We start from the raw sequence: 18,299 nt of genomic DNA on the forward strand, positions 1-18,299 counted from the left end.
TTATCTGCTAGCCCTACCCTGGAACATTGGTTAAAAGGTAGTAGTGGCTTCATGCCTCTTCAGACTCCAGAGGTGCAGAAGGGACCTTTAGGAAGTCTGTATTTTAAAAGGATATTTAGGAGCTGAAGAGATAGCTCATCGATAAGAGCTTGCTGTCTGGTCATCAGAAATCAAGTTCAGCTTCCAACATTTGGCAGTTCACAGATGTCTGAAACTCTAGGTTCGAGATGTCCCTGCTTCACACGAGCAAATCTATAACAAAAACTGTATGCAGGCCAAGGGTAGTGTGGTGTGTGCCTTTAATCTCAACATACAAGAAGTGGGTATTTCTGTGAGCCAGCCTGATCTACATAGCAAGTTCCAAGATAACCAGGACTACCTAGAGAGATTGTCTCAAACAAAAACAAAATGAAAGCAAAAAGGCAAAACAAAATAAAACACAACAACAAAAATCAAAACAAACAGAAAAACCCACAAAACTGTGTTCAGACCATCATGCGACCTCATCAGGCTGGGGAAATGAGCATTCGCTCCTCTCTTTTTTCATTTCGTTTTTATTTCTGTATGTTTTGGTAAAACAGGGTTTCATTATAAACTCGGGCTAGTCTGAACTCATTATGTAGACCAGGCTGGTCTCAAACTGCCTCTGCCGCCAGAGTGACGGGATTAAAGGCATGGACCAAGGCGCCTGGCTCATTCCTTATCGTCCAAGTGTTCTGAGTCTACTAGTAGCCAAGCTTCCAGAGTTGGAATCAGGACTTCAACCTTCCACCCTCTTCCAAACTGCGACCAGTGACTCCTAGCACCATCCCTTTCCCTTGTTTAGCCAATCTCTTCCCACTCGGTCTATAACTGAATCCACAGGCAGCACAAAGCCAGCGGGGTGTGGGGAGGTCGGGTGGGGCTCGGGATGAAGGAGAGAGAGGAATGTGACAATCCCAGGTTCCCAGTCCCTGCCTTTCGGGCCACGCCCACCCTGTGACTCACTCAACTGGTGCCACGGAAAGGCGGGACTGGCGGGGCGTGGCCAATCCAGAGCCACAGCCCATCACACAGGGTCCTCTAGTGAAGCGTGCTGTTGACAATTTTAAGGACTCGAAGCTTCTGGGGATCCAGCTTAGAACGCGACGCTCGGCAAGTCTCGCGGTCTCGGCGCGCGGGACGGAGCGGATTCGGGAAGCGTCTGAGGCCAGAGCGAGACCAGGTCCCCAGCGGAGCCCTCGGGAAGCTCGAAAATGGAGCCGCCACGGGTCCCCGCGGAGGTGCCACAACTCGGGGCCTCCGAAGGCAGCCCGAGGCCGGAGCGGACGGGGCGGGAGGCGGCGGACGCGCAGTCCCAGGAGCTCCGGGAGAAGCCTCAGCCTCCCGCCCTGCCCGGTTCCCCGCGCGTGCAGCCGCTCAGCCTGGGCTACGGCGCCTTCCGCCGCCTGGGCTCGTGCAGCCGCGAGCTGCCGTCGCCGAGCCCCTCGTGGGCCGAGCAGCCCCGGGATGGCGACGGGGAGCTGGAACCCTGGACGGCATCAGGAGAGCCCGCGCCGGGATCCTGGGCGCCCGTGGAGCTGCAGGTGGACGTGCGCGTGAAGCCCGTGGGCGCCGCGGGGGCCAGTCGTGCACCCTCGCCTGCGCCGTCCACGCGCTTCCTCACCGTGCCGGTGCCGGAGTCGCCAGCCTTTGCCCGCCGCTCCGCTCCCACGCTCCAGTGGCTGACGCGCGCCCCGTCACCGGGCTCCACGTGGAGCCGAGGGTCACCGCTTGCCGCGACCGAGCCTGTCGGCTCCGCTGAGGGCTTCACGGTCCCCCCGGGCTCGCCTGCCTGCCGCTGCCGCTGCCGCGAGCCCGGGGGGACCAAAGGAGATGACGCGCTGCTGCAGCGCGCAGGCATTGATAGCAAGAAACTGCCGCGGGCCATCGCGCTCATAGGTGAGTGTGAGTGCTCAAAGATGGCTGTGCCCCATCTCTGAACTAGACTAACCAGGAGCCCAGCTGATTACCCCAAGTGCATCCTGCTTCTGTCTCGGGGATCCTGAACTCCCCGCCCCCACCTCCACTCCCCACTTTCCTCCCGGAAACTTTCTCATTGCTTCTTAGTGTGCGCAGCATCCTAAAGAAGTAGAACTCTGTCTAGAGTGAGGGGAAATGATTCAGAATCACGTGGCGGTGGTGGCTTGGATACACTTCCAAGGGCTGGGCTCCTTTCCGTCTTGAGGGAGGGCCGGTCATCCATCCATCAGCACACTCTGAGTTGGCCCCGTGCCATGGTTTGCTTGTGAAGGAGAGACAAGTCTAGCGGTGCAGAAAGCCCTTGTAGTGGTTTGCTTTTTCTCGCTGTGGTAAAACACTGACCCAAACCAACTTGGGGAGGAAAGGGTTTATTAGGTTTACAGGTTACAGTTTATCAAGGGAAATGAAAGCAGGAACACAAGTAAAACCACGGAGGAAGGCTGCTTACTGGCTTTCTGCTCCGCTTGCTTTCTTATGCCACCCCCCAACCCCACCTGCGCCCTCCCGTGGGAATTTAAAAGATGCCCCACAGACTTGCCTACAACCTACCGATCTGATGGGTGTGTTTTCTCAAAGGTAATTCCTCTTTCCAGATAGCCTTTACTTAGGCCAAGTTGACAAAACACTAACCAGTACAGCTCCTAAAGGTTGTTAGCCCTGTTGTGGTTGGTTTACTGGGCCATCCTCGGTTGTGGGTGGTAGGGGTTCATTAGAACTTGTCCAGAGCAGAGAGACCGGAAGGGGCTAATACCTTGCCCAGCAAGCAAGCAAATTGCCCAGACGGCAGCAAGGGAGGGAGAAGGCTCAGAGACGTAGATCACTAAAAACTTTTAGAATTAATTCTGCGAGCAGATTTCTGCAGTGTGGGATGAGTTCGTCGTTGCTACCACAAGTTTCCCACATGCTTGGTGCCTCTGGTTGATGCAGATTTAGTATCTTGCAATGTGAACATCTGAGGTCTGGGTCCCCGGTCTAAGGTGGCGCTATCAGCAGGGCTCCGGGACAGATCCTCACCTGCTAGATCCTCCGCCTTTCGATCCCAGTAGCATTAGGGCTGAATCTGCTCTCTTACTTTGTCCCCCTCTTGGGATTACAGTAACCTCACCTCCATCTGAACCTTAATTCCTCTTTGCCAAACGGCCTTAGTTTAGTCACTGTCCTAGGGATGATATGGAGACATTATACCAGCCTGTAGCTGTTTATATTTTTAATTATTTTATGTGTATTAGTGCCCTCTTGCCACTTACATTCCTGGTGCCTACAGAGGCCAGAAGAGGGTATCAGGTCTAGAACCGGAATTAAAGGCAGTTAGTTGTAAGCCAGATTGTAGGTGCTGGGAATTGAACGCAGAGCCTTTGCAAGAGCAGTCCATGCTCTTAACCACTGAGCCATCTGTCCAGCTCCTTTATCAGATCCCTTAAAGAATCAGTTTGTTGGGTTTGTTCTAGAAATTAAGCTCCTGCAGTGGAGGAGGGCTGAGGCAATCACCAGGCTGAGAAGAGACAGAGGAACAGTGGCACAGGACAGGCTGAGTGGTGAGCAGGACCACAGGCTGGTAACCCAGCTGAAGGATGGGGACCTCTCCCACATTTCTCGCGGGTAACTTTGGAGGAGTAAATAAAAAGGCGCCTGGGTCTGCTTGCACGAGGCCTCCTGAGTGCTTGACCCTGGGGGACCAAGCAGGTTATCTCCCAAGAGATGCAGTCTAAGCAAGACTCTGACTTCTGGGTCCCACTTGGTAGATGTCACAAGCCAGATGCTTCTCCGTCCTGTGTGACTTGGAAGAAGCAAGCTAAAGTGGAGAGGGCTGGGAATGTTGCTCCTTGGTCTAGTCCCCTTGTTTCTTTGGGCAGGTACTGGAGATGTGGGCAAGTCCGTGCCTCTACCTTCCATCCCCCTGAGGAGATACTCAGGAGCAATTGTAGCCTGTGTGGAGAATCCCGGGATAATGAGGCAGCATCCAAAGGAGAGTTATGACATAGCGACTCCTTAATTACCCTTGGGGTGAGACAAGGTAAATCCAATCCTGAAGGAGCTGTCTAGTTGTTAGTGAAGGTACTGAAGACCAGGAGACACATTTAAAGACAGGGTCTCATATATGCTAGCAGGTCTCAATCTCACTAGATAGCTGAAGAATGACCTTGAAGGTCCAATTCTCTGGCTACCAAAGTGTGAGGATTACAGGAATGTGGTTGGCTGGTCTGTGTGGCGATGGGGCTTCCTGCTTGGCAAGTACTCTACCAATTGTTCAGGCAGCTGGCAGGAACAAGAGGGGTTCATAAAGCTGAGAAAGGGGATGGTGGGTCATATGCCCCTCCACAAAGGAAAACATGGGAGAGTTGAAGGACTAGAAAGGAGTCTTAGTCTTGCAGGATCCTGTTGGGATAAAGAGCAAATGCTTCCCCCGGGTCTTGGCTTGGATTTACCTTGTCTCACCCCAAGGGCAACTTAGGAGTCTTTATGTCATAACTCTCCTTTGGATGCTGCCTCATTATCCCGGGATTCTCCACACAGGCTACGATTGCTCCTGCGTATCTCCTCAGGGGGATGGAAGGTAGAGGCACGGACTTGCCCACATCTCCAGTGCCTGGCGCAGGAGTGTCTTTTCAGACTGTCTATCTGTCCAAGTCAGAACCTATTATCCCCCAGTGCCCCAGGGAGAAGACAGGGTGTTTGATGTCAGCGGTTGTCTTGCAGTTAGCACACCTCCAGTGGAGAGGGAACTGAAGACAAGCCTCACCTGGCCCGTCCTCCATCCTGTCTATGCAGCAGGGAACACTAAATGTGTAAGCACAGGTCAGATTGGCTGCAGTGTAGAGGGCCAGGGAGACTGGGAATGAGGCTGGGGTGTGGACTCTTTGAAGGTGAGACAGCATTAGAATTCCAAGGATGGTTCAGGTTTTGATGGGGTCTTGGGGTGGTTAGGATTCTGAAGCAAGACTCCTCTTGGTACTCAGTGCAGAAGGTGAACCTGTTGAACCTGACTCAGTCATATGCCCCCCCCCTTCTTTTTCCTTTTGGGGACATCGTGTTCTTTAGCAGTTAACCGCAGAATTACTTTTAAAGATGAGAAGGTCCAGGATTGGGGGAAAGGAGAAGACACCTCAAGGGGACCCGGATATGACTTGTTTTTAAAGCTGAGTGTGTATAGAGGGTTTTTATTTGTCTTATTTGTGTGACTTAAGAGTAGACTTGTAAGCCTAGCATGGTGACTCGCATGTGCAGACCCAGCTCCCAGGAAGCTAAAGCAGAGGACTGAGGGGTCTTGGGCACCCTGGGCTACAAGTTGAGACCTTGTTTGCTTGCTTTTGAGATAGTTTCTCTGTGTAGCCTTGGCTGTCCTGGAACTCCTCTCTAGACCAGGCTGGCCTCAAACATACAGAGATCCACCTGCCTCTGCCTCCCAAGTGCCAGGATTAAAGGCATGCACCACTGCCAGGCTGAGACCCTGTCTTAAAATAAAAATGTGGCAGGTGTGGTGAACAGATGCCTGTAATCCCAACATGCCAGAGGTTGTACAATGAAGTTGCTGCAAGTTTGAAGCTAGCCTGGTCCAGAAAACTCCAGGCCACCTAAGCTGTAGGAAGCTACAAGTGGTGTGGGATCTTCCTCTTTGGCTCTGTAGGGGGCCCCAAGCTCAGTGGCTTAAAGTCCCTACCTGGTGTGGGAGAACAGTAGCCACTTCTTGGTGGCAGTGACATGGATTCTCTGCTGGATGTGTGGAGGTCAGACAGAAAACTTGTAAGAGCTGATTCTCTCCTACCACGAGGGTCCCAGAGATCAACATCAGAGGTGCTGGCAAGCACGTTCACCTGCTGAGCCATGTCCCGGCCTTGGTTACAGCCTGTAATCCCAGCTTCTCAGAAGGCTGAGGTGGGAGGGACACATGCTTGAAACCAGATTGGGAAACATAGTAATACTCTATCTCAAAATGTAAGGATAGCTGGGTGTGGTGGTTCATGTCTTTAAACCCAGCACTCCAGAGGAAGAGACAGGTGGATTTTTCTGAGTTCAAGGCCAGCCTAGCCTACATTAAGAGTTCCAGGACAGTCACAGGATATAGAGACCCTATCTCAAACAAAACATAACAGAATAACAGAAAAGAGGTGGATGTCCTATCTCCTGTTGTTCATACTCTCGTTCCCTGCACATGGCCTCCCATCTACCTCTGACCCTTGGCCCTGAAGCCATTAACAAGGCCCACAGCTGCCGACTGCTCACGGCTGTGGAGAACTGGGTTTGCACTCATCTTCATCCATGACCCCAGACCTGGAAAGGCAGCTCGGTTTTGATGAAAGGGGGGGAACCTTGAGTGAAATGTAGCATCCAGGCTTGACCTTGATTGACCTTGACCCTGTGGAGCTGCAGTCTAGCCCCTGCTCACTCTTTTGTGGCGTGTTACCCCTGGTGTCCTGGTTCCTCTGTCCCCTGCTGCCTGGCACACACTGCACATGATGTATGCCAGTCCCTTGCTGTGTTCTGTAGAGCCATGTGAAAAGGAAACAGAACATACGGTACCACGTCTCTCCTCTGTATCTGAACCAAGGTGACCGTGCAGCTGGTCTGGGTGGGGTGGGGTGGGGTGGAGACCAGTCTAGTTCTGGCTGTATTAAGAGTGGCCTCTCATAACTTGCTTTCCTGTTCCCTTTCCAGGGCTGCCCCAGTACATGAAGTCTCTGCGCTGGGCTCTGGTGGTCATGGCTGTGTTGCTAGCAGTGTGCACTGTAGCTATTGTGGCACTGGCCTCTAGAGGAGGTACGGTACCCCATCCCTAGTTTGTGTGTTTACAGCATCTTGGAGGCCAGAGAGGGATATGAGGTGCAGGGTGAAGTCACAGGCCTTATTTAGCAAAGAGAAGAGAGCTCAACCCTTTCCCCCATGTCAGTCACAGCTTGTGGCCTGACCAGCAATGGGAACACTGGCCCCTATCTGGGGGAACTTTGCACAGTGTGAAAGCTCTACCGCCTTCCTAGGGCTTTCTCTGGCCACCGTCCTTCCCACCAGATGCTTGCCAGCTCCTTACCCATACATTCACCTCCTTAGCCAAGGTCAGGACCAGGGTTTGTTTTCTCAGTGTATTGATTCATTAGACACTCCCCTTGACTGACTAGCCTCTGCTTTCAGGAGCCAAGTGCCAACCATGCCCTCAAGGCTGGATGTGGTCTCAGGAGCACTGTTACTACCTCTCTGAAGAAGCCCAAGACTGGAAGGGTAGCCAGGATTTCTGCTCAGCCCACCATGCCACACTGCCTCTGCTGAGCCACACCCAGGTAAGAATGGCTGGCTAGGAGATAGAATGTGTTATCCCAGATCCCTGATTCTTAGCCTTGGAAGGACCCCAGACCCCCCTTGTGTGTGTGTGCGTCTGTCTGTCTGTCTGTCTAAGTTAGGGTTATATTGCTGACATTAGACACCATGACCAAAGTCAACCTAGGATGGAAAGAAAAGATTTATTTCATCTTACAGCTTTTTTTTTTTAATATACTAATTTATTTTCTTGTTTTTTCTTTCTTTTTTAAAGATTTATTTAATTTATATGTAAGTACACTGTTGCTATCTTCAGACACACCAGGAGAGAGCATCAGGTCTTATTACAGATGGTTGTGAGCCACCATGTGGTTGCTGGGATTTGAACTCAGGACTTCTGGAAGAGCAGTCAGTGCTCTTAACCGCTGAGCCATCTCTCCAGCCCCATCTTACAGCTTTTAGTCCATCACCCTAGGAAGTCAAGGCAGGAGCTGATGCAGAGGCCTCAGGAGCGGAGTGCTGCTCACTGGTTTGCTCCACCTGCCAGAGAAGCACTGCCTACATGTCAATCACTAATCAAGAGACTTGCCTACAGCTTTTTGTTTTTATTTTTCAAGACAGAGTTTCTCTGTGTAACAGCCCTCAATGTCCTGGAACTTACTTTGTAGACCAAACAGGCTTGAACTGACAGAAATCCACCTGCCTCCGCCTCCTGAGTACTGGGATTAAAGACGTACAACAGCAGTTTATAGGCCAGCCTTATACAGCCCTAGTCTGAATATTCCTTTTCCTCGACCTGTGTTTTTTGCACAACTTTAATCCCAGCACTCTGGGAGGCAGAGACAAGTAGATCTTTGTGAGTTCAAGGCCAGCATGACCTATGTCAGTTGCAGACCAGCCAGGGCTACATAGCAAGACCTTGTCTTATATAAATATCATAGTACAAAACATTCCACAAAAAAGTCCCACTGTAGTTAAACTTTCAAATACTTTAAAAGTTGTCTCTTTTAAAACATCCAAAGTCTCGTTACTGTTCAGAGTCTCCCATCTTTAGAATACTAAAAAATGAGAAATACTTTCTTACACAAAAAAGGAAGAACCAGGACAGTTATAATTTGAACAAAGCAAAATCCAACCCCAACTACGTAACTCAGTACCCAGTGTCTAGGGTTTACTCATAGCTTGGCCTTGGACAGCCCCACCTCTCCACCTCTTCCATTCACCGCACACATCTTGTCCCTAGGTTTAGGCCAGCTCTGTTCTACAGCTGCTGTCCTTGGTGGTCATCCCATGGTCCTGACATCTCCAAATTGTTGGGGTCTCCACTGCAACTGGGCTGCACCTTCACCTAGCTTCTCCTGGGCTCTCTTCGGGGACTCTGACCCTGCCACTTATGTGAGGCCTCAACTCCTCTACACGGGCTCCTCGGTCCTCTGGCTTCAACTAAGGTTGCACATTCTCCATTGGCCTCTCCTCTCACAGTGCTGAGCCTCAGCTGCTCTCCATGACCTCTCCATGCCTTCAAAACCAGTACCACTGGGGAACTCTTACGAATTAGCAAGTCTGGCTGCTGCAAAAGGTAAAGCTTTGGCCTCCTCTGGAGCACAGCCTGTGTACAGACCTGAGGAAACACTTCCTACATGAATTATCCTCAGTGACGCTGGTCTCTTCTTAATCACAGCCCTAGCTGGCTTAACCAATTGACCCAGCAAAGCAAAGATGTCACTGTGGTGGTTCTTAATTCAAAATATCAGATGGTTCTGCCAGTCTTTATAGGACTCTCAAGTTTCCCCCTGAAATGTCACAAGCCAGACCTCTGTCTTCATCTCTGTCAGCTCTCAGCATTATCTTCTGAGATAATGTTCCAACAGCAGTTCATTGAGCTCTGAGCACTCAAGGGTTTTCCCAGCCTCCCCAAACCACATGATTAGGTCTGTCACAGCACTTTTATCAAGTTAAGGTTCCTGTTGTTGTGGTAAAACATCCTGCTACTTGTGGAGGAAAGGGTTATGTCACTTGCAGCTTGAAGTCCATCTTCTAGGGAAGGCAGGGCAAGAATGTGGAGACAGAGGCCATTTGACTTGTTCCTCATGGCTTGCTCATCCTGCTTTCTTACATAGCCTGTCTTAGCAAGGGCTCTCTTGAGTAAGAGAACTTATAGAATGAATATAAGCATTAGGCGCTTGCACACACGTACATTTTCTGTATATATAAATGGGGTTAGAATGGATTCAAGCCATGCTCCACCTAGTCCAACAAAAGCTGTCTACCAGTGGAAGTCCCTGAGGCTGGATGTCCCTACTGGTCTGCAGTATCTGCCAGGATCCTGAAGACGTGGGCTCTAATGCTGGCGAGGGGGTGGACTTGCCAGTGGGAGTGAGAGCAAGCCTCCTCCTCCTCCTTTCTCTAGGCTGCCAGCAGAGGTGTGGACAGATTAATGGGTCTTGTCATCTCAGAACATCTGCATTTAAAAAGTCATTCTTTCTACTTCAAATTACTTAAGACAAAAAAAAAAAAAAAGTGTTTCTAGCCATTTGGGTTTAGTTTCAGATGTTGTCAAACTGACAACCACAGATAACCAGCAGCCACATCACCACCAATGGACTTGCCTTGTCCTATGGAGTCGTTCATTTTCCCAACAGAGTCCCTTTTCCCAGCTATGCCTGTTTTTGTCAGGTTGACAAGACCCACCACCAGCACGTGTACACTTGCACACATGGATGTATATACATGTGTGTGCTCTTGCACACAGATGCCACAAGTCAACCTGGAGTGTTCCTCGGGTTCCACTAGAGACGAGGGCTCTTTTGGATCTGGGACACACCAATTTGGCTGGGCTGAATGGCCTTTTGGTTTCTGTTACTCCTTATATAAACATTCATGCACACATTTTGTTTTCTGTTGTTAAGGTTTTAGTGTATTTTATTATTGTCGGAGGGGGACATACACCACAATGTGTGTGTGGAGGTTGCTTCCATCATGTGTGTCCCAGGGATTGAACTCAGCTCATAAAACATGGAAGCAAGCCCTTTTAACCACTAAGCTATCCCCCCAGCCCCATGCCCACCTCTGTAATGGCTTTAACACCACTGAACCCATTCAAAATAATTTTGCCCCCGTAGAGACTACACCATTAATCTGTCCCATGCCTCCCCTGACCTTAACCCCTGAGCCCCACTTGCCAGCCCTTCTGTCTACTGGCCCAAGCACAGTGCCAAGCCACCAGCAAGCATCCAATCACCTTCCATAAGTGCAGGTATTTTGCAAGACCTTTGAGCTGGATGCTTCCTGGAAGGTATGCTGGGATCCTGCTGAGGCCTCAGGGAGAAATGGATGCCCTAGTGAGCCATGATGTGCAGAGAGTAACTTCCTGCTTTTCTCCCTCAGGACTTAAGAAAATATGTCACCAAGGGCTTCTGGGTGGGGGCTCGACGAGGCCCTGAAGGCTGGCACTGGACTGATGGGGTTCCCTTGCCATCCCAACTGTGAGTAACTGGGTTCCCTCTTTCTCCCTTGTGCTTCAGCCACACCCAATGTTCAGTACTGATAGGAAACCCATTCTACACCCAGCCAGGGGGGATTAGCATTGGCCTTTCCTTTCATCCCAACCCTGGTGTGGGTACCCAACACACTGACCCAGACAGAACTGCCATGGCTGCTTTTCAGATACAAGGTCTGTGGTCTAGGAATTTGGTGGTTCTACCACGTAGCTGACATTGGAAGACACTGCTGGGACTCTTTCCAGATATTTTCTGCCTGTGTAGTGACTTACAGAGTATTGTGCCCAGCAACCTGAGTGTTTTCTCTCTCCCACCCCTCTCCTCACCACACTGCAGGTTCCCGGAAGACAATGAAGACCACCCAGACTTCAGCTGTGGGGTTTTAGAAGAAGGCAGGCTGGTGGCTCTTGATTGCAGCTCTCCCAGACCCTGGGTCTGTGCCAGAGGAACCAAATAACTTAGTCTCCTGTGTTACACCTGTCTGGAGCTGTATCTATTGCTCCTGCTTTGGTGTGACCTAAACAACTTCAGAGACAAGAATTACCAGGCTCACGGTTTCCAAGGGTTGCACCTGGCAGAGCTGCCCAGTCCACAGCAGCAGAGCCAGAGGTGGGAATAATCTTCGAAGGCCTGTCACTGTTGACATGCCTCCTCAGACCAGAATCTACCTCCTAAAGCTCCCCAGTCACCCCCAACTCAGCACCACCAGCTGGGAACAAGCCTGTGCCGGCCATTTCAGATCCAGTGCAGAGCATTCCTATGACAGATTCCCTGGGCTCCTGACTGTCTTTGTCTTGTGCCTGGAACTTACTGTGTGGTCCAGGGTAGCCTTGAGTCCCTCGGCAAGCCTCCCAAGTACAGTGATTACAGATGTGTGCCACCACACCCAGCTTAAGAGATGAGCTAGCTGGGAGCCCTGCCCACTGCATGCTTATCTCCAGCAGGAAAGTCCCCAAAGGGAGGCACCAGACCTATTCTGAGATGGGCTGGCTGGGATCCCATATAAAGGAGTGGGGCACCCAGGGGAGGTGGTGTCCACTCCCCCAAAAAACAAAAGTTCACACACCAAAATAAAATCTATTTTTTAAAAGACTGCATCCTCACAAGATGGTTTAGCAGGTAAAAGCACTTGGCTGCTCTTCCAGAGGACCCGACTTTGGTTCCTAGAACTCTCTTATACTGTATCTCCTGCACATCCCCCCCTCCCTCATCCCCATATCACACCCCATCCTCAGGCACTGCATGACCATGGTGCAGATATGCATCCAGGAAAATACATTAAGATGGGATAGGGGAGTTTTGTAGAAGCACATACAATAATAAACCTGAGGAAGAAAACCACACACACACACACACACACACACCACTCTGGTGTGTACCTGTGAGGGAGTTGGATTAAGGTGGGAAGATCCATTCTAAATGTGGTTGCATTCCATGGGCTGGGGTCCTAGGATGAATGAAGAGAACAGGTTGAGCACCAGCATTCATCCCTCCCTGCTTCCTGTTTGCTTCCTCAAACTGGGAGCCAAAACACACTCTCCTTCAAGTTGTCAGATACTTCACTGTAGCAACAAGAAATGTAGCTAATACATTATTAAACACCATTGTGGACTGAGGAAACACCCCTGAAACATCTAGCCATAACGTCTGGTTCTAACATCTTTTCCTGTCCCTAGGTACCCTTCCCTGATGGTTCTCTGGTTCAGGGCTTGAGGTGTATTCATTCTGAATTCTTTTTTTTTTTTTTTTTTTTTGAGAATAAACTTGTTTCAGCTTCCTGCCCTTGTTGCTCACAGGGATATTTGCAGAAGAAAACACAGCTGCCTTGTCCTGGCATCCCTACACTAGAAGTCCACTGTGTCAGTCTGTCCAAGCAGCCAGCACCTATTTAGAGAGCAGCAGCAAGGGAAAATCCCAAGCAAGAGAAAACTTAGAGAATCCATATCTTTACAATTAGCACAGCCCTGAGTCTTTCCACGTTACTATTGGATGAGCAGTCAAATGAAACCAGAAGCAGCAGCAGCATTATGAGCAGGGTTATGCCTTGGATTGAATTGGGGCTCTTGTCAAACTATGGAAGTTCTAATTCCCAACGCCTTAACGTGACCTTTAGGAAAATACTGTGTATGTGCACACTCAGGTAAAAACAAGGCCACTCATGTGGCTAGTCAAATATGACTGGTATCTTTATTAAGAACTTTGTGGCTAACAAGATGGCTCAGCTGGTAAAAGCACTTGCTGCACAGCCTGGCAACATGAACGTGATCCCCAGAACCCACACAGAGGGAGAGAAAAGAACCAACTCTCACTTCCACACGTGCACAAGCCCCAACCCTTCTCACAAGCGCGCACACACACAAAGACACATAATTTTAAAAATGTCTTACTGGCAAGATAGCTTAGCAGGTGAAGGCACTCACCACCAAGCTTGATGACCTATTTTTTTTAAAGATTTATTTATTTATTTTATGTGAGCACACTAGTGTAGCTGTCTTCAGACACACCAGAAGGCATCTGATTCCATTATAGATGGTTGTGAGCCACCATGTGGTTGCTGGGATTTGAACTCAGGACCTTTGGAAGAGCAGTCAGTGCTCTTAACCACTGAACCATCTCTCCAGCCCGATGACCTGATTTCAATCCCACAGGGTGCAAGCAGACAGACTATCTGTAGGGAGTCTGAGAATAAAGGTATCAAACAATCCTGCCTCTCAGAGATACCAGTTTCTCAGAGTCTTAAAGGTATGCTTTAGTCCCTATCAAAGTTCTGACCAGGAGTGGAGAAGGCCAGCTTCTCTCCAAAGCATAGGTTATCCAAACAGCAATGCTAAGCAATTCCAGCCAGGAAAGCCATCTGTCTTCTTCCATTACCAGCTCCTGTTGCGTGCTATCCAGTGTGCTTACCTTGTGAGGCCATCTGATTCCCACCAAGACCTAGAAAACAAGCAAGGCTAGATTCTAGGTGAAAAACAACTTATAAATAAAATTTATATAGGACAACCAGAAAAGGGAGAATTGGAGTGGTTTCTCTTCACATGATCATCTTTCTCCTTTTGGACCATTTGCTACCCAGAGGAACACAGTCACTAAAAAATGCTTAACTTACCTGCTGCCCTCAAGTCAAGAGATAGCCAACCTAAGCTGGAAGCTTCTAGTCAAAAGAAAGGGCTCTGAACACCTTAGGCAGGCTCTAGTGCCTCTGGATTTGCTGACCTGTGACCAGAAATGAAGTCACACTGCAACCACAGTGGAAACTTCCACAGTGCATTGAAATATGAAGACGGTGGAGGGAGGGGGAGTTTTCTTAACAGGACAGTAGGCAAACAGTAGGAATCTTCCAGGCGTGTGTTACTCCGCTATCCCCAAAGCAGAGACTCAAAAAGGATAAGGATTTGCCAGGCAGCAGAGGGGAGGTCAAGAGTGCAGATCCCAGGGGCTGGAGAGATGGCCCAGTGCTTAAGAGCACTAACTGTTCTTCCTGAGTTCAATTCCCAGCAACCACAAGGTGGCTCACAACCATCTGACATGGGATCTGATGTCCACTTTTGGTGTGTCTGAAGACAAGCTACAGTGTAATCACATTCATAAAATAAGCAAATCTTAAAAAAGAGTGCAGACCCTGGAGATGTGAATCCATACTCTATCACAGGAAATATAAAAACCAAATAAACACTTACAAAGAGTTAAGAGTCCATGGGTGGCACAGCCTTGCAATGGATTATACTCAGGGTTGGCAGAGTAGTTAAGAGCACTTGTAACTTCTGCAGAGGACCTAATTTGGTCCCCAGAAACCAGAAGGTGGCTTACAAGCATCTGGAAGTGAAGCCCCAGATCTGATTACTTTTCATGACCACCACAGGTACTAGGAATACACATAACAAACATGCAGGCAAGGCACTCACACACACGCTGTAAGATGCTCTATTCTTTTATTTCTGTTGTTTGTGACGCTCTTTTGTAGTAGCTCTGGTTGTCCCGGAATGCTCTAGGTTGACCAGGCTGGCCTTGAACTCATGGAGATCATCTTGTCTCTGCTCCAAGTACTGAATTAAAAGTGTGCGCCATATATATGGCCACTTTTTTTTTTAATGCTTGTCTTTTGTATATGTGCTCATGCATGTATGATGTACTTGAGTGCGCACACACATGAATGTAAGTGGGGTATGGCACACTGGAGGTTAAAGGACAACCTTGAGTGTCAGTCCTCATTTTTCACCTTGTTAGGCATGGAGTCTGTTATTTACTGTTACAATATGAAGCTAATAACTTTTAAACAGAACATAGAATCGTCTTGGGGAGGAGGGAAATTATTTCCAAGAGAGGAACTTTAGAGGACATTTTAAAATGTTCTATCTTAACTGGGGTGAGTAGCAAGTATATACAAATCAAGCTCCACTCTTAATTACACATAAATGGCTTCCAAAACCTTAAGCTGCTGCCTCTTAGAAAACAGAACTGAAATTACAAGGAGTGATGGTTTGTATATGCTTAGCTCAGGGAGTGGCACTAATAGGCCTTGTTGGGGTAGGTGTGTCACTGTGGGCATGGGCTTTATGACCCTTGTCCTAGCTTCCTGGAAGTCAGTCTTCTCCTAGCAGCCTTCAGATGAAAAGGTAGAACTCTCAGCTCCTCATGCATCATGCCTATCTGGATGCTGCCATGTTCCTGCCTTGATGATATTGAACCTCTGAACCTGTAAGCCAGCCCCAATTAAATGTTGTCCGTATAAGAGTTGCCTTGGTCATGGTATCTGTTCACAGCAGTAAAACCCTAAATGGCTACAGCCAATTATTGGATAGAATAGAGGTAGGCGAGTTTTCAGTTACTTGGTGGGGGTCACAAGGGACAAGGGAAAAAACAAAGTAGAGAGGTGGAGGGAGGGCACGTGAAGATGGAGAAAACAAAAGGTCTCCATTAATCATAATATATCAACAACATATGCCAGAATGAAATGCCTCCCCAGAACACCAGACTGCTAGAGCAGAAATAACCCAGGAAGACTGAAACTGCAAGTATTTGGGGAACACAGCTGGGGAAGTGGCTCAGTCTAGTGTTAAGAGAATTCAATTAGAGGTAATATCCCAGTAATTCTGCAGAGCTTTTGAAATAAATCATAGTTGAAGCTAAATGGGGATGAGTCTAATTCTCATATTTCACATTTGGCACCAAACTCATGCCAACTGAACCTGAGACAGGTTACTGGGTTGTTACACAGCACATTTCCAGCCTACCTGGAAAGCAGCCGAGACACACTTATCAGTGTCCCACCTATTGTACTAGGACAGACAACTGAGCCAACTCGCTCCTCACTGGCAGTTTCTTGGCTCTGCCTGCCTCCCTACACAGTTGTGTCTAGCTAGGCAAGAGCCGGGCAGCCAAACCCCTCTCCTGGGTGCCCACACTGCAATGGATGAAGTCTGGAATCAGTGTGTATGCTGCCAGCCACAGTATAGGCACATGATCTGAGCAAGCAGTACTGCAGGCAAGGAGGTGGACTCATGCCATTTTCTCAATAGAGGAAAAGACATAACAGGTCATGTATGGGAGACAGAAAACAGCACTGGCTCATGATCATAGAAGCTGCATTTTTTCCTTTTCCTACAATTAACCCCATTCAGTTCTTTGCAGCCTGAAACCCTATTGCCTTCCTTCTTACCTGAAGAATGGCCTATCATACTAATTTATTTAAAAGATTGCTTTTCACAAGATATTCTTTTACAAGATAGATTTATTTCCACAGTGCTCACTCAATGCCAAACAAAAGGTACTAGTGAAAAGTCTTGCCACAAGGAATGTTAGTCCTAACTTGTGTCAATATTTTGTACAAAAGCCAAAGGAAAAAATTCATGAACAATTTCCTCAACCATAATTTACAATTATATAGATGATATTTTGCTGTCAGACTCAAATGGAGATAGCTTAGAAAAAATGTTTAATGAAGCAAAGAGACTTCTAACTAACTGGGGATTACAAATTGCTCCTGAAAAAAAAAAAAAAAAAAAAAAAACAAAGAGGAGACTGAATTATCTTGGATATAAGACTACAGAAATTTTTACTACAAAAGGTATGCATCAGAAGAGACCAATTAAGAACTCTTAATGATTTTTAAAAATTACTGGGTGATATTAACTGGCTATGGACTGTAATTGGTTTGACTGATAAACAGCTTTCAAACTTTTACAAGGTGATAAAGAATTAAATAGTCTAAGAAGGTTATCAGCTGAAACTGATAATTGGCTCTGATAGAAAATAAACTACAAAATGCCCATAGAGCATAAAAATCCAAAGCTGGCCTGTATGGTAGTTACCTTGTCTTCTCATCCTCCCACAAAAATTATTGTGCAGAGGGAAGATAATGTCTTACCCTTTTATCCAAATGGATAAAAATATCCATTTTTATCAGACAGTAAAAAATTAAAGACACATAGAAAAAAGGTACATAAACTAATTCTAAAAGGAAAACAGACTTCATCAGTTAACAGACATAGAAACAGCAGAAATTGTGCTACCTTTTATTAATGCAGAAATTGCTTCATTATGAGCAAAAATGAACACTGGCAAGGAGCTTGCAATACTTTTTTGGGGAGAAATTGACAACAAATACCAAAAAGCAAGTAACTTCACATTATAAAAAAATTTTCCCTCATATAATAAAAGGGCACCAATTTCTGGAGACCCTATATTTCATGCTGATGCAAATAAATCAGGAAAGACAGGATATGAATCAGAAAATATACATAAGGGAGTAGAGAGTCCTTAAGGTTCAATTTAAATACCAGAATTATATGCAATTCTTTTTTTTTTAAAGACTTACTATGTATATATCATTCCACCTGCATGTATGCTTGGAGGCCAGAAGAGGGCACCAGATCCCATTACAGATGGTTGGGAGCCACCATGTGGTTGTTGGGAATTGAATTCAGGACCTCTGGAAAAGTAGTCAGTGTTCTTAACCTCTGAGTCATCTCTCCAGCCCATGCAATCCTTATGGTATCAGATTTTAATTCTTTTTCATACAGATAGTGATGAATTTATTCAGGATGATTCTGAATTGATTTTACTGTTTATTCAACTACAAGTGATCAGAAATAGGAACCATTCATACAGACACATATTCAAATATTCACTGGGTAACTGCTTTAACTTCTGAAAAGGCTGATTCTAAAATTACACATTTATTAGAAGCTATGGCTATTATGGGAATACCTGTACAAATTAAGATTGGCAAAGCTTCAGTATATGTCTCTAATAAAGTGAAACAATTTTTTTACGTATTATAAAACATAACTATATCATACAACCCTGTAAGAGAAGCAACTGTGGGGAGATCTGCTCATACTTTGAGATACTTAGCAATCAAAAAGGGGTAACAAAGACTCCCAGATAATTAAAAACAGGAAATGTGCTGGGAGAAGGGATAAAATATCCTCCCCACAAAGAATAAAAATAAAATTAAAAAAAAAAAAAAAAAAAGCTCAAGTCCTTCCAAATTGATAAAAATCAGGTAAGGGGGAAGAGCAAACCCTCCTAAGGATTTCAACCACAACAAAG

The 18,299-nt window shown here is 47.4% G+C and overlaps 1 protein-coding gene across 1 annotated transcript; it reads left to right on the forward strand.

Annotated features, from left to right (window-relative positions):
- Window positions 1-1,235: 1,235 nt before the first annotated feature.
- KLRG2 (killer cell lectin like receptor G2) lies at window positions 1,236-11,205 on the forward strand (the record flags this gene model as incomplete). The annotated part of the gene is made up of 5 exons (XM_080931951.1): window positions 1,236-1,920; window positions 6,655-6,756; window positions 7,126-7,271; window positions 10,636-10,733; window positions 11,085-11,205. 5 exons carry the CDS (start codon window positions 1,236-1,238, stop codon window positions 11,203-11,205), a joined length of 1,152 nt encoding a protein of 383 aa, XP_080788077.1.
- Between the last annotated feature and the right edge of the window lie 7,094 nt (window positions 11,206-18,299).

This window comes from Micromys minutus (assembly GCF_963924665.1).
Source record: "Micromys minutus genome assembly, chromosome: 18".
NCBI lineage: Eukaryota > Metazoa > Chordata > Mammalia > Rodentia > Muridae > Micromys > Micromys minutus.